We start from the raw sequence: 15,497 nt of genomic DNA, 5'->3' as shown, positions 1-15,497 counted from the left end.
CCACAAGTTAATAAATGCTACCAAGTTAAAATAATCCTTCCACCATCAATTTTGCTGTAACTGATAATAATTAAGAAGCTTAATTCAATCTACCTCCCCATCCCTGGTACCAATTTCCCCCTAGCATTTTTTCCACCTTCACCTGTCATACTGTGTTCAACACTGGAAACTTCTAGAACATTTATATAAAACTCGGAGCTGCCATTTGTTCAGCCTAACAATTTCCTAAGGCAATGAGATATTGATCCTTCATTTTTTGTTTCACCCAAACTCAAAGACATCTGCTATGATTGGAATCAATATAAAGGTGGATATCTAAGTCACTTTTCATAAACAAAACGAAACAAAAAAAGAGATAGTAGTTATTTCATTTTCTAAGGTCATTTGTAATTTTAGAATGTTGAAATATGGCCTTTACATATGTCTCATGGTTTTGTTCCCTGTTTCAATAACCAAAATAGAAACATTTGCTAAATAAGCTTAATAATAGTCCAGATTCAAAAAGTGTTCTGATGCCTAGGTGGACAGATGCTAAAACTGGGCTTAAAGAAGAGATCCCATAGGAGCTCTGGCAGGGGAGAAAGACAGTTTATGCCACACAGTTACTTTCATAGTTTTAATTGAAATCTATTCAGCAAATTGTCTTAGAAATATACTTTTTGAAAAATGAAACACAACAAAAGTTTCTTCCCATCATGAATTTTCATGTAAATGCAACCACTCAGCAGTATAAAATATGTGACTTTTACCCTAAGCTTATAGCATTTCATGATCCTCTTGGAAATTATCATCCTTGAAACCTTTATATTTGGAATATGTCTTTAGAATGAAAAGTGCCTAGTTATGAAATATATACCAAATGTTCTTTTTAAATTACTTAAAGCTCCAAATGAAGAAGCATTAGACAAATATCTTCAATGTGGGATAGACAAAAACACCTTGAAATAATGCTTAACTAATCACAAAGCGACTATTCTGCAATAGATGGGCAAGCCACTAATTAGACGAAAGGAAATAAAACTGTCATGGTAGGATAAAAGGATAAAGAGAAATAAGCAGTAATTACTGTTTTATCATCAGAGAAAGTAGTATCAAACATGGCTCAATAAAAAGAGGAGGGAAAGCCCACAGCTTTACAAGTATATACAAACCTGGTTAAATTAGTACTAGAAGCTAGACACAATTCAGGAATGACAGTGACACCTTAAACTCTAACCGAGAACAAAAAGAATGATCTACAAAGAGTGGGCAAGGGTTCTTTGGGTTCAGGGTGTGCAACATCCTGAAGAATAACATGACATGGGCACTGGCTTAAGCTGCTTAAAAATGACCAAGCTAGTCTCAAAATAGCTGTTTATTAAGGACTGAGTTAGGACTCCTAGACAAGGCTATTATTGTCAAATCACTGGTAACCTTAATTGGTTCACTTAATATGCAAATGGTGCCAGTGAGCATAATCAATTTTATCTGAAGCTTTAATGTTTAGAACAACTTACATTCTGCTGCTTGGAATAATCTTGTGCCCTTCTCTAAACCAAGTCACTTGAGGTCTGGGACAGCTGGTGATGGGCAGTAAGTTTAGAACTGCTGCATGTCCTTGTGAAACAGTCTTCCTTTGGTCTGTATTCATGAAATTTCCCATATCTGCAGAGAGAAATTAATTTTTTAAGTCTAGAAAACAATTTAGAGGAGTAGAGGTTGGAGATGGAAAAACTATATTTTACAGTAAAGTTGACAATGATGTTATGCTCAACAATTAAGACCAACAAGGCTGAACGGCTGCACTGACAAGCACAGATCTGGCTGCGACAAGCACGAGGCAAAGCCTTGCACCTCCAAAGTGGCCATGAAGCTTAGTACTCAGCAGAACCACACCGCCTTTTTCTTACTGTAACAACAACGAGAATGACTGTAACTGCTTGCAACACTGAAATGTACTGCTGCAAAACGTCCCAGTATCACAGGAAGCTGTTCTCACAGGAATTGTAAAAAAAATGCTTCTGCACCTCTCCCAGCTACCAAATCTTTCAGGCCTGCTTTCCCAGCACCAGCTCTTGCTCCACTTGGTTTCTTCTCCTATTCATTTCTGGGGTGACTGCCTCCCTAGCAGATCTTTTGGGAGGTATTTTCTAACCAGTATGGAGTTTATAGGGAGTTATCTTACCCACTCACTGTTGACTTAATTTGGGTCAGTCTTGTTCTAATGGCTAAAAACATAAAAATGAGGTCACAGGGGAAAAAACAGCAATTCGAATGTAGATATAAATGGCAAATTTTTAAAATGATACCTTGAAATTTTTGAAGAATACCCATATTATGATCACATACAGATTCATGTGTACAAACATAGACATGGCAAAACACTGCATTTTAAATGTATATAAATTTGGAATTTTCCATAAGAAAGCTTTATTATCTATGGCTTTTTTATTCAAAAATTATTTTGATGTAACATTGTGTAATATTTGAGGGAAAAGATAAAACAAACCAATGAATCAGATTAAGAAAAAATCCATGGTTTCTTTAAAGTAAAGTGAAATTTGTTATCAAAGGGAGGAGAAAAGGAAGAGCTAGAGATGAAGGGCAGAAATAAGGATATAAGGATATAAATAATTAAGCAAGAGAAGTCCAAACTCAATTGTATAAAATAGAATTTAATATATTATAATAAATTCCAGGCTCTTAACTTACTCAAATATGGTTTGGGTATTGATCTGCACTCTATTTATTATATTTTCAATTATCCTACTGAATAAAAGTTTGAATTATTCTGTAGACAGATTTAGCTGAGTGACTTCATCATCACATGTCAGGAAAAACTTATGCCTGCCTAGTGATTTAAAAACAGAACTGAATATGTATGGTATCAATACTGCATACAAAACACAACAAAACAAATAGTATCTAGCTGTTTTCCTTTTCTACCTTGAGTTCTAAAACAACTAGATACTATTAGTTTTGTTGTGTGTTGTTTATTTTCATTTTGCAATGATGGAGCCTGAACCCCAAGGACTCTTGCATGCTAGGCAAGCACTCTACCACTAAGCCACATCCTGGCCCTATATATTATTTTATTTTACATATTAACACAAAGTTTCAGGCCTTAATTGTGGTCAAAATAACAAACGGGGAAATCTTGTCCTCAGCAAATAGCACAGCCCAACTTAGGAACTCTGCAGTGTTTCTTAAATTCTACAACAAGTTAAAATGTAATTTAAAAATTCAGAACATTTTCCCCCTACTTTTAAACACAGAGACATGTTGGTAATCCATTCAAAATATTAAGTGGATACTATTTTAGATCAATCCTGCTCTTCATAGAATCTGGATTAGAAAAAAAAAAAAAAAAGAGAGAGACTAAATGGATAGGACAAGTTCACTGCCCTCTTTCTCCTAACGACTACATTAAAATTCAGGCTCCCTGTATTATGATAGCTCCTTCAGTTATTTTTAAAGTTTCATTCTCTGAAATGAAACTGCTCAATACAGAATAAATTACTATAAAATTATTAACACCTGGGACATGGATACTTTTTGTAGCACAGCAAAAGGATTTCAAACAAATCATTATTGGAAAAAACTGATTATGAATTGATGACATTTGCTGTATATGGGTTTCACTTTTAATTTTAAAAACATTTTGAATTCTGCATAATGCAAGCTAAGAGCATCTAACTGATTCATCAAACCAGTCATTTTATTCCTTTTTGCACCCTCCCCAGGGCCTCACAGAGGTCCTTAATCTTTTCAGTTGAAAAATGTGACATCTGCCTCATTAGCCCCTCACCTGGTCAGTCACACTAGCTATTCCTCCTCTCTCACCAATTTCAGTCATCATTCTATTTTACTTGAACCAAAGATAAACTTTCAGTCCCTACAAAGGCTAGACATGATTTTGATTAGCTCCCCACAGCTGCTTTGTCTTGTTAACATTAGAAGTCCTTCTACTGAACACATACATGCAACTTGAACTTCTGATTTTCTCTGCAAGAGCGCACCCATCCTGTTTCGCACTACACAGCGGTAAAATCCAGCATCGAGCTTCTGTAAAGATGGAATAACATACCTGCCAAATACAAAAAAGAAGTGTTAGTGGACAGCACTGGCATGTCATCTAGCAAGTGCTCAGCTAACATTTTATTTTTGGTAACATAAGATCTAAGCAACCCTTCCCTGACCAAGGTATGTATGGCAACTGTGAGCTGTTTGTGAGATTACTGCATTGATATCTGCCTCCCCAAACAGGCTGAGACCATCACATGAACTTAAGACTTAGGTGTCTAGCACACACCATAAGCCAAGTAGGTATTACTCATGATAGGATGAATGTTGAGAAATGTTAAGTAATTAAAAGTCACTGCATTTAAACAAAACCTTTCAACAAAAAATATTTTTATTCCATTGAACCTCAGAATTTCTAGAAATGATTTCTGGCAACAGTCTTAACACAATGTGCTGCAACACTCTGGCTGAGTTTAGGATGAGACCCATCTGTCCGCAGACAAGGAAACAGTGGTGTCAAGGCTCACTCCTCTCTCCAGACCCACATGCATACCTCCCAACATGAAGATACACCTCCTTTACTCATTTCTCCATATGTAACCTGACAGTAACTTCATACTTTTTTCAGATGACAGAAAGTCATTTCATTTGTAGTTTCCATTCCTGAGGCAGTCATAATCATCAGTCAAAACCATATCTTTCTAAAACCTTCAGCATATTTTCATTTAAAAAACTAACTAAAAGATATAGTTTCCATAAAAGTCTTTCTTTAGCTTAACTGCTAATCTTGTAACTTAGTATGTCTTAAAATCCATAGGAAAGTTAGATACATAACTAGTGACCACCTGAAGAGAACTACCCAGCTCGTGAACGCATGCTAGCCAAGCTAATTGAGAAGGCACACTAACTGGTTTCTACATCATGTTCAGGAGCAGATCAAGAGTAAGGCTTGACATTTTCTCTAAAATCAGGAAGAAGACAAGGATGTCCAATCTCATCACTTCCATTCATTATAGTTCTCAAAACACTAACCAGAGCAATCAGGCAAGAGAAAGAAATTAAAGAGATACGAAAAGGAAAATAAGAAGACGAACTGTCTCTGTTTTCTGATGACATAATCCTATATCTAGAAGACCCAGAAAAACTTGACCAGAAGACCTCTAGAGTTGATAAATGAATTCAGCAAAGTAGCATGATACAACATCAAAATACATAAGTCAATAGATTTCCTATACTCCAACAGCAATTCTGCTAAGAAAGAAATTAGGAAAACTATTCCATTTACAATAATCTCAAAAAATAAATAAATAAAGTACTTGGGTATCAATCTAACCAAGGAAGTGAAATAGCTTTGCAATAAAAATTATAAAACACTGAAGAAAGAAATCAAAAAAGACTTGAGAAGATGAAAAAACCTCCTATGTTCCTTGAAAGGAAGAATTAATATAGTTGAAATGGCCATACCATCAAAAGCAATATACAGATTCCATGTAATTCATCAAAATGTCAATAGTATTCTTCACAAAATTAGAAAACAATCCTTTAATTCATTTGGAAGAATAGGAGACCCAGAATAGCTAAAGCAATACTAAGCAAAAAAAAACAATGCTAGATGTATCACAATACAGTTATTTTGCAGAGCTATGGTAAGAAAAACAGCATGGTATTGGTATCAAAACAGACTTGAAGACCAGAGACAAGCTGACACACTTAAACCTCTCTAATGCTTAACAAAGGTGCCAAAAACATACATTGGAGAAAAGACAGCCTTTTTTAACAAGTGGTACTGGGAAAACTGAATATCCATATGTAGAAAAATAAAACTAGATCCCTATCTCTCACTCTGAACAAAAGTAAAATAAAATGGATCAAAGATTCAGGAATTAGACCAGTAATCTTGCAACTACTAGAAGAAAACACAGGGTCAACACCCATCATATTTGTGCTGGCAACAATTTCCTTAACAAGACCTCTGAAGAGTTTAAGAAATAAAACCAAGACTCAATAAGTGAGATGCCATCAAATTTAAAAAGTTCTGCACAGCAAAGGAAGTAATTTAGAGTGTGAAGAGAGAGCCTATAGGATAGGAGAAAATCTTTACCAGCTGCTCCTCTGACAATGGATTAATATCCAGAATATACCACAAATTTAAAAATTTAATAACCCCCCCAATAATCCTATCAATTAATAGACAAGGGAACTAAAAAGGCATTTCTCAAAGGAAGAAACATAAAATGCCAAAAAACATGAAAAAAGGCTTGACATCTCTAGCAATCAGAGAAATGCAAATCAAAACTACATTAAGATTTCATCTCACTCCAGTCAGAATGACAATTTTCAATAACACAGATCATAAAGGCTGGTAAGATGTAGGGGGAAAAGGCACACTCTTACATTGTTGGAGGGACTGAAGATGAGTACAACCACTTAGGAATGCATCATGAAGATTCCTCCAGAAAGCAGGAATGAAATCATCATATGACTCAGTCATCACACTCTTGAGTGTTCATTCAAAATGAACCAAAATCAGCATGTTATAGTGATGCAGCCACCTCAATGTTTGTAGCAACACGATTCACAATAGCTGGATTATGGAATTGGCCCAGATGCCTGTCAATAGATGAATGGATTAAGAAAATGTGGAACATATATTCACACTGGAGTTTTACTCAGCCATAAAGAAGAATGAAATTATGGTATTTGCTGGTAAATGGATGGAAATGGAGAACATAATGTTAAGTGAAATAAACCAGTTTCAGAGGAAAAAAAAAAAGGGTTGACTTTTTTCTCATATGTGGTGGTTTCAGCAAAATAAGGGAATATCAGATATTATAAAGATAAGATGAACATGAGTGGAACAGAAGAACACTGAAAGGGAGGAAGGAAGGACAAGAAAGAGGAGGAAATGCAAAATGAACAAAATAATCTTCTGTGCATATATAAATATATCATAGAGAATTTCACCTTTATTTGTAAGTAGAAAGAACCATTCACAAAGTAAATGAGTGAAAGAAAGATCAGTAGAGGAAGGAGAATAATAAGGGGAGGAATGAGGGGAAGAAGAAAGGTAGGAAGGGCACTGAAATTAATTTCATCCATGAAGAATTCTGTCAAAAGGAACCCAACCACTATGGATAATATTCTAATTTATTTTTTTTAAATAATAAGTCTTGAGTAACCCTATGTGATAAAGGGTTAATATTCAAACTTTTTAAGGAACTCTGCAGTGAAAGAGAGAACTCAATTAAAACATGGACAAAGGAGCTGAACAGGTATTTCTCTAAAGATCATGTTCAAATGGCCAACATCTATATGAGAAGGTGCTCAACATCATTAATCATCTGGAAAATAAGCCAATCCCCCAAACCAAAGGCCAAATGTTTTCTATGATATGTGGATGCTCATCCATAATGGGGGAACTTTGGATTGGGCAGAAGGGAGTGAGGGGAGTGAGGAGAGGGGGAAGGGGTTTGGGGGTGGGAAAAAATGAAATGGACATTATTACCCTATATACATGTATGATTGCACAATGATGTGATTCTGCATCATGTACAATCAGAGAAATGAAAAATTGTGCTCCATTTGTGTATAATGAGTCAAAATGCATTCTGCTGTCATCTATAACTACTTAGAGCAAACAATTAAAAAAAAGAAAATGAGATGCTACCTCACACCTATTAGAATGCCTATTTTTTAAAAGTGGAAAAACAACAAAAGAGCTGGCTATGGTGGTACACAAATGTAACCCCAGCTACTCTGGAGGCTGGGATGGAAGATTGCAAATTCAAGGCCAACCTGTGCGACTTAGTAAGACCCTGTCTCAAAACAAAATAAAAAGGGGTGAGTATGTAGTTCAATGATGGAGTGCTTATGTGGCATTCAAGGGTCCCTGAGTTTGATACCCAGCAACATAAACATTCATCATCATCATCATCATCATCATCATCATCATCATCATCATCAATGTTGTGAGGGTGACAGAACAAGGTATTCTTTACACCACTGGTGAGAATGTGTACTGGTACAACCACTGCAGAAAACAGGAAAGGAGGATTCCTAAAAAATTAAAAACAGAAATGCCAATGAGTCCACGATGCCACTTCTGGGTATATATATGAAGGAATTGAAATTAGGATCTTGAAAAATATCTGCAATCCCATGTTCACTGCAGTTGCACAATAGGATCTGGAAAAAACCTAAGTGTTCTGTCAACAGATTAACAAAGAAAATGTGGTATATGCACATCCAGAAATATTATTCAGTCTAAAAAAGAAGAAAATCATGCCATTTCCACAACAGCATGGATAAACCTGAAGGACAGGACATTATGTTAAGGGAAATAAGTGAGAAGCACAAGGACAAACACTACATGATAACACTTGTAAGATGAACTGAAAATACTAAACCAATAGAAGCAGAGTAGAATGGTGACTGTCAGAGACTGGTAGGAGGGTAACTAAGGGGGTAGCAAAGGAAACAAAGATTCTTGTTATGTAAGAGGAGTCATAGAGATCTATTGAGCACTCAGTGTTTAGCATTAACAATACAATATTGCATATTTAAAAGCTTAAAAAGATGAAAAATCTTATGTTACATGTTCTTATCTCACAAAAGTAATAGTAAGGGCAAAAGTGGAATTTGGGAGATGATGGAGAGCTTGTACTGTGGATTGTGATGATGGCTTCATGGGTATTCACTTACCTCCAAACTCATCAAGTTATGTAACTAGATAGGTAACTACTCCCCAAGAAGGGAATACCTAATTGCTTTACAGGGCACTTTCCTCATGTGCAAAGGAGGACACCATAGAAAAATGTTGTCTTAACGTTTTGTTTAGGAACTTCCTTTAGCATTTTTCCTATTTTTGGTGCATTATAGTTATACATAATGGTGAGATTCATCTTTATATACTCTAAATGTCCATGATATAACAATATACTTTGACCAATATTATTCCCCAGTTATTCCTCCTTTCCCTCCTCTGGTCCCTTTCCTCTACTCTACTGGACTCCCTCACATTTTCATGAGCTCCCACCCCACATCTCTCTCTTCCTTTATCCTCTCTAGCTTCCACAAATGAGAGAAAACATACCACTTTTGACTTTCTGAATATGGTTTATTTCACTTAACATAATGCGCCCAAGTTCCATCCATCTTCCTGCAAATAACATAATTTCACTCTTGCTTATGGAGGAATAAAACTCCATTGTGTATAGATACACCAAGCTTTCTTCATCTATTCATTCATTAATGGACATCTATGCTGGTTCCATAGTTTGACTGTTGTGAATTGTGCTCTATAAACATGGGTAGGCATGCACCACTATGCTAATGCTGACTTTAATCCTTTAGAATATATACCAATGAGTGGTGCATCTGTGATTCCATTCCTAGTCTACTGATGAAACTCCATGCTAATTTGCACAGCCATTACACTAATTTACAATCCCAACAACAGTATAAAAGTGTTTCTTTTTCGTCACAACTTCTCCAGCATTTATTATTATTTGTATTCTTTTTTTAAAAATTTTTTTACAGACTGCATTTTGATTCATTGTACACAAATGAGGTACATCATTTTGTTTCTATTGTTGTACACGATGTAGATTCATACTATTTGTGTAATCATACATCTATATAGGGTAATGATGTCTGTCTCATTCCACCATTTTACATACCCCACCTACCTCTCATTTCCTTCTACATTATCCAAAGTTCCTCCATTCTTCTCTCACCCTCTATTTCCCCACCCCCATTATGTATCGTTATCCACTTATCAGAGAAAACATTTGGCCTTTGCTTTTTTGGGATTGGCTTATTTCACTAAGCATGATATTCTCCAATTCCATCCATTTATCTGTAAATGCCATATTATTATTATTCTTTATGGCTGAATAATATTCCATTGTATATATATATATACACCACAGTTTCTTTATCCATTCATCTGTTGAAGGGCATCTAGGTTGGTTTCACAATCTAGCTATTGTGAATTGAGATTATAAAAACATTGATGTGGCTGCATTACTGCAACATGCTGACTTTAAGTCCTTTGGGTATAAACCAAGGAGTGGGATAACTGGGTCAAAAGGTGGGCCCATTCCAAGTTTTCTGAGGATTCTCCACACTGCTTTCCAGAGTGGCTGCACCAATTTGCAACTCCAAAATTCCAACAGCAATGTATGAGTGTGCCTTTTTCCCCACATCCACACCAACATCTATTATTGTTTCTGTTCTTGATAAGAAGTCATTCTAAATGGAGTAAGATGAAATCTTAGAGTTGTTTTAATTTGCATTTCTTTAATTACTAGAGATGTTGAACACTTTTATTAATTGCCTGTATGTCTTCTGTAAAGTGTCTGTTCAGTTCCTTGGCCCATTTAGTGACTGGGTTCTTTGTATTTTGGATGTAAAGTTTTGTTAAGTTCTTTATAAATTTGGAGATAAGTGCTCTATCTGAAGTGGCCTTGGGTTTGTCTTATATAGCCTTTATGAGACTATATATAACTGAGGCAAGTTCTTTTTCTAGTTTCTGTAGTGTTCTTATGAATAGCTTATGAATTTTATCAAAGGCTTTCTCATTTGCTAAGAAGAAATGACTATGTGACTTCTATCTTTAATTATATTTATGTGGTGAATTACATTTATTTATTTGCATATGTTAAGCCAACCTTGCCTCGCTGGAATAAAACCAATTTGGTCATTCTGTACAATCTTAATATGTTGAATATGATTTGCTAATATTTTGTTGAGGATTTTTTAATTTCAATAGGGATATTGGTCTGCACTTTTCTTGATGTGTACTTATCTGGTGTATAAGGGTGATCCTGGCTATATAGAATGAGTTTGGAAGAGTTCCACACATTTCCATTTCATGAAATAATTTCAGGACCATTGGCAGTAGTTCTTTAAAGGTAAAATTCAGCTGAGAATTCATCTGGTCCTGGGCTTTTCTTTATTGTAAGGTTTTTTGATTACTGCTTCTATCTCATTGTTAATTATTGGTCTGTTTAGGTTTTCTATCTCCTCTTGATTCAATTTTGACAGATCATGTGTGTCTAGAAATGTACCCATTTCTTCCAGGTTTTCTAATTTTTTTGGAGTATAAATATTCAAAATAGTCCCTAACGATCCTCTGGATTTCTGTGATGTCTATGACAATTTCTTCTTTCTCTTCTTTTTTCTCATCTCTTATTTTTTAATTTGGACCTTCTCTTTCTTTTGGTTAGTTTTTCTAAGAATTTATCCATCTATTTTTTCAAAGAACCAACTCTTTGTTTCATTGGTTCTTGTATTGTTGTTTTAGTCTCTATTTCATTGATTTCAGCTCTTAATTATTTTCTTCCTCCTACTGGTTTTGAAATTGGTTTACTCCTCTTTTTCAAGGGTCTTGAGGTTCATCATTAGGGTGTTTATTTGGGAACCTACTGATTTTCTAAGGTAGGCACTCATAGTTATAAACCTTCCTCTTAGAACTGTCTTCATAGTGTCCCAGAGGTTCTGGTATGCTGTATCACTATTTTTATTTGATTCTAAGAATTTTTCAATTTCTCCCCTGAATTCTTCTATCATGCATTTTTCTTTCAAAACAGTATTGTTCAATCTCCACGTATTTATATAGTTTCCATACTGTTTTGGTATTGATTTCTAATTATTTTCTAAATATGCAACTTTTTGCATGCTTATGATATTGCATTAAAATACAATGTATAACACTACAAATTGATAAATAGATAATCTTTTATTTATACCCAAAAAAGAAAAAACAGAATAAGACTTCAATACTTACTCCACACATATAGGAAGGTGTTTACTATGAGAAAGAGCTAAAATCTGATCAGATAACCTATATTCTTAAAAAGAGGAGAAAACACAGAGATGCTCTCCTTTATGAAAGTGGTGCTTTGGTAATAGTTACCTACAAATAAAAAAATACGTCCCCTTACAAAGTATAAGAGTAGCATTTTTAAAATGAGGTAAAAAACAAAGCGTTATTTGTTCAGTTCCAAGCATACCTTGAAATCATTTATATTCAACTAATTGCTCTTGTTATTCAAGAGGGTTCAATTATTCTGAAAAAAGAACTGATACGAATAATTTTAAGTGAATAAAACATTTGGAAAATACAGGTAATTTGACATTAAGCAAATATTAATCAAAATGTTTTCCCTCTGAAATTGTTCTTCAGATCCTATGGTAGGATTTATAAAATCTTTAATAATAAAAAATATTACTAAGCTTTTCTTAAAAAATTTATTCTATTATGAAGAGTAGTTCATCTCAAAATTAATTGATGAAGACAATCAGAATAACATCAAACTGAACACATAGTCAATTCCATTTATTTAAATTACAAATCAGAATTAGAAGGCTGAGCAGCCTGATTATTATATACTGTGATTCTAATAAAGAGGAGTTTTGAGATTCAGTTAAAACAAAATCAGCACAAGTTTTTAGAAAAGAAATAGTACAGGTAGGTCATTGAAGAACATATTTGAAAAATTACAAGAACAATTTTTTTTACATAATTGTTTTCAATTCTACTTTTTTTTTTTTGCAGTGTCCTGAATAGATCTAAATTCTTATGGATTTCTATAATAATCCTATGTACTAATGCACAAAAATAGCAGCGCTTTCAAGCAAAAGGGAGAAACAGATACAAAATTGAATATTAGGCATATGCTGTTTTGTATCATCTCTTTAGTCTAATGTCTCACCAGGGAAAAACAATCCAAAAAAGTTGCAAAGTCTTACACCTATTACCAGAATTCCTATACAAATTATGTTCACCTAACAGATGGGAATATTCATCGTAACTCTACTGTTTATAAACACACATTTTTAAGCAGAGAAAGTTTCCTGGCTCTTTATAAGAAAGTATGATAAAATCTTAGCACCATATGCCTCTAAGATATAGAAAATGCCTGCTCCTGTTTCCAACCAACACAGCAGGGAATGTTTGTATTCTCTATATCAAGGCAGAAGTCTATAAGACTAACAGAATGAACCAGGGCTACTTCATTATAAGAAATAATGTTAAGAAAATTGAACAGGTAACTCCATAAAACCAAGGGTTTAAATGTCCATTACTGTAAGGAGAATACCTCAGTTATGAACCAGCACTCTGAATGGACTAATAGAGGGACCCAGGAATTTCTCTACGAAGCAGTCTCAGGACCATTTCAGTCCAAAAACAAGTAATTGCCTGGTTACCACTGGAGTGGACATTTGTTATGCTTGCTCTGCCTATGATCTGAACAATTACTCTGTATTTGGAGAGGTCTCCATTCTACAAGTCTTGGTAGAGACAGAGCTCTCTACCAAAATATGTGGATACAAATACCCCAATCAATAAATGGGCAAATGGACTAAACAGACACTTCTCAAAATAAGAAATACAAATGGACAACAAATAAAGGAGAAAATGCTCTCTATCTTTAACAATTAGGGAAATGCAAATCAAACTACACTGAGATTTCATTTCACTCCAGTTAGAATGGCAGCCATCAAGAGTACAAATAATAATAAATACTGGAGAATGATGTGGGAAAGAGGGAACACTTCTACACTGCTGGTGGGACTGCACAACCACCATGGAAATCAGCATGGGGTTTCTCATATGGCACCACTGTACCACTCCTCAGTATTTACTCTAAAGAATCACAGTCTTCACACAAGCATACCTATGTTCATAGCAGCATTAAGTCACAGTAGCCAAGTCATAAAACTAGCCTAGGTGTCCCTCAACAGAAGAAAGGAAAACATAGATAAAGAAAATGTGAAAAAATAAAAGAAAAAAAGAAAATGTGAACTATATACACAATGGAATTTTTTTTAGTCATGAAGGAAAAAAATTATGTTTTTTACAGGAAAATGGATAGAACTTAAGAACATATTAAGTGAAATAAGTTACACTTAGAAAGCTAAGAGCCGCACGTTCACTCTAACATATGGGAGCTAGAGAGAAAGGGGGTGGGGGAGGGAAAGGTGTATGTGGAGTGGCAATCTGGAGAAAATCTAAGGGAGATCAGTAGAAGAGAGGAAAGGGACGAGGGGGAGGGCACACAGGAGGTAAAGGGGCAGTACAGGGGAACAAAATTTACCAAATTATATTGCTATGTTGTATGCATGTATGAATAAGTAATGTGAATCCCAGTATTATGTATAATTGTAATGTACCCATAACAAAAATTTTAAACCACAAAAGAAAACAAATAGAGTTAATATTGAAATGTAAAAGGCTCCCTAAGATTCCGTATCTGGATCTCTGGTTTATGTGATTTTCACTAACATCAATAATATTGCAGGGTCAATTCATACTTCATTCATTTCTGTCTTTGTTTAATCAAAGCAAGGGCAGGAAAGGTAAAATCTGCATTAAATGAAACATGGATGTATGACTGGAGCCACTCCGTCAAATCTAGCATTATTAGAATTAAATACTTTCTGAAGTCAGTAAGAAATGGTATGCCAGAAAACCTTTGGGTAAGAAGACATTGATTTTTTTTTATGGTTAAAAATCTCTTTTTTCATCTCCAATTACTTCTTTATAAGGCCAGTCTCTGTGGACATAAAAAATTGTGACAATTTTATCTAGGATTAAAGTATGAATGTAAATGTTAGTTTCTACACAGTTAAAGATATCCATATTAAGACATAATGGGAAAAGGGACTAAATGAGTAAATACTATCACATAAGAACAAGTGAATTCATAATTTTAAAAGCTTTTACTTGTCTCATTTAGAGGTATTTGTCAACAAGAAATCATGTTACAAATTAGTCTGGTCTTTTTTTTTTTTTTTTTTTTTTTTTTTTTTTGGGGGGTGCTGGGGATCAAACCCAGGGCCTTGTGCTTGCAAGGCAAGCACTCTACCGACTGAGCTATCTCCCCAGCCCCTAGTCTGGTCATTTTGATCAAAGTTCTTCACTTAGATTTCACAATGATTCCCTGATAAAAGAACCAAGAGGGATTAATTATCTAAATCCAAACCATCTCCAATTAAAAAAAAAAAAAAAAACCTTGAAAAGATTAATACTAATTCTACTTCAGAGATATCCAGAAACATTCATTATCTATTATAACTACATGGAGTTGAAAAGACAGTCACACTAAAGCCAGAAATAAAGACAAACAACACAGTTTTGTGGGAAAGACATAAACACGAGGCCATACTACATTAATACTAGACATCTAAATCAAATAATATAGCCCAAGATCATACCACATAAACCTTGGGAGTCACTATTAGTTACTTTAACTTGGAGCAACAATAGTCTACCCATCCACTTTTAACTTCCAAAGTTTATTTTCCCTTTTCTTACAGATAAAAGGCAGAAGATCTTGATGCCTTAAAAATTAGAAATTCATCCTGTTAATTCAAGGACTTTCAAATTTAAGTCTTGGATACAGAAAAAAATGGCCAAAATTAGACTGAAAATTTTATGCTTACCTTTCCAACCATTCAAAATCAAGAAACAAGTTAAGTAGCTTTGG

General features: G+C 34.6%; 1 protein-coding gene across 1 annotated transcript in view; it reads right to left on the bottom strand.

Moving 5' to 3' along the window:
- Sdk1 (sidekick cell adhesion molecule 1) overlaps positions 1-15,497 on the bottom strand; it is an 881,670-nt gene that overhangs the window by 500,433 nt on the left and 365,740 nt on the right. The window contains exons 3-4 of the mRNA XM_047533731.1: positions 3,960-4,066; positions 1,497-1,644 (exon numbers count right to left, since the gene is read on the bottom strand). Of these exons, the coding sequence (XP_047389687.1) occupies positions 1,497-1,644; positions 3,960-4,066 (255 nt within the window). The remainder of the gene's footprint in view (positions 1-1,496; positions 1,645-3,959; positions 4,067-15,497) is intronic.

Source organism: Sciurus carolinensis, chromosome 18, assembly GCF_902686445.1.
Source record: "Sciurus carolinensis chromosome 18, mSciCar1.2, whole genome shotgun sequence".
NCBI lineage: Eukaryota > Metazoa > Chordata > Mammalia > Rodentia > Sciuridae > Sciurus > Sciurus carolinensis.
The sequence above is the reverse complement of the archived record's forward strand: the minus strand, read 5'-3'. Positions and strand labels throughout refer to the sequence as shown.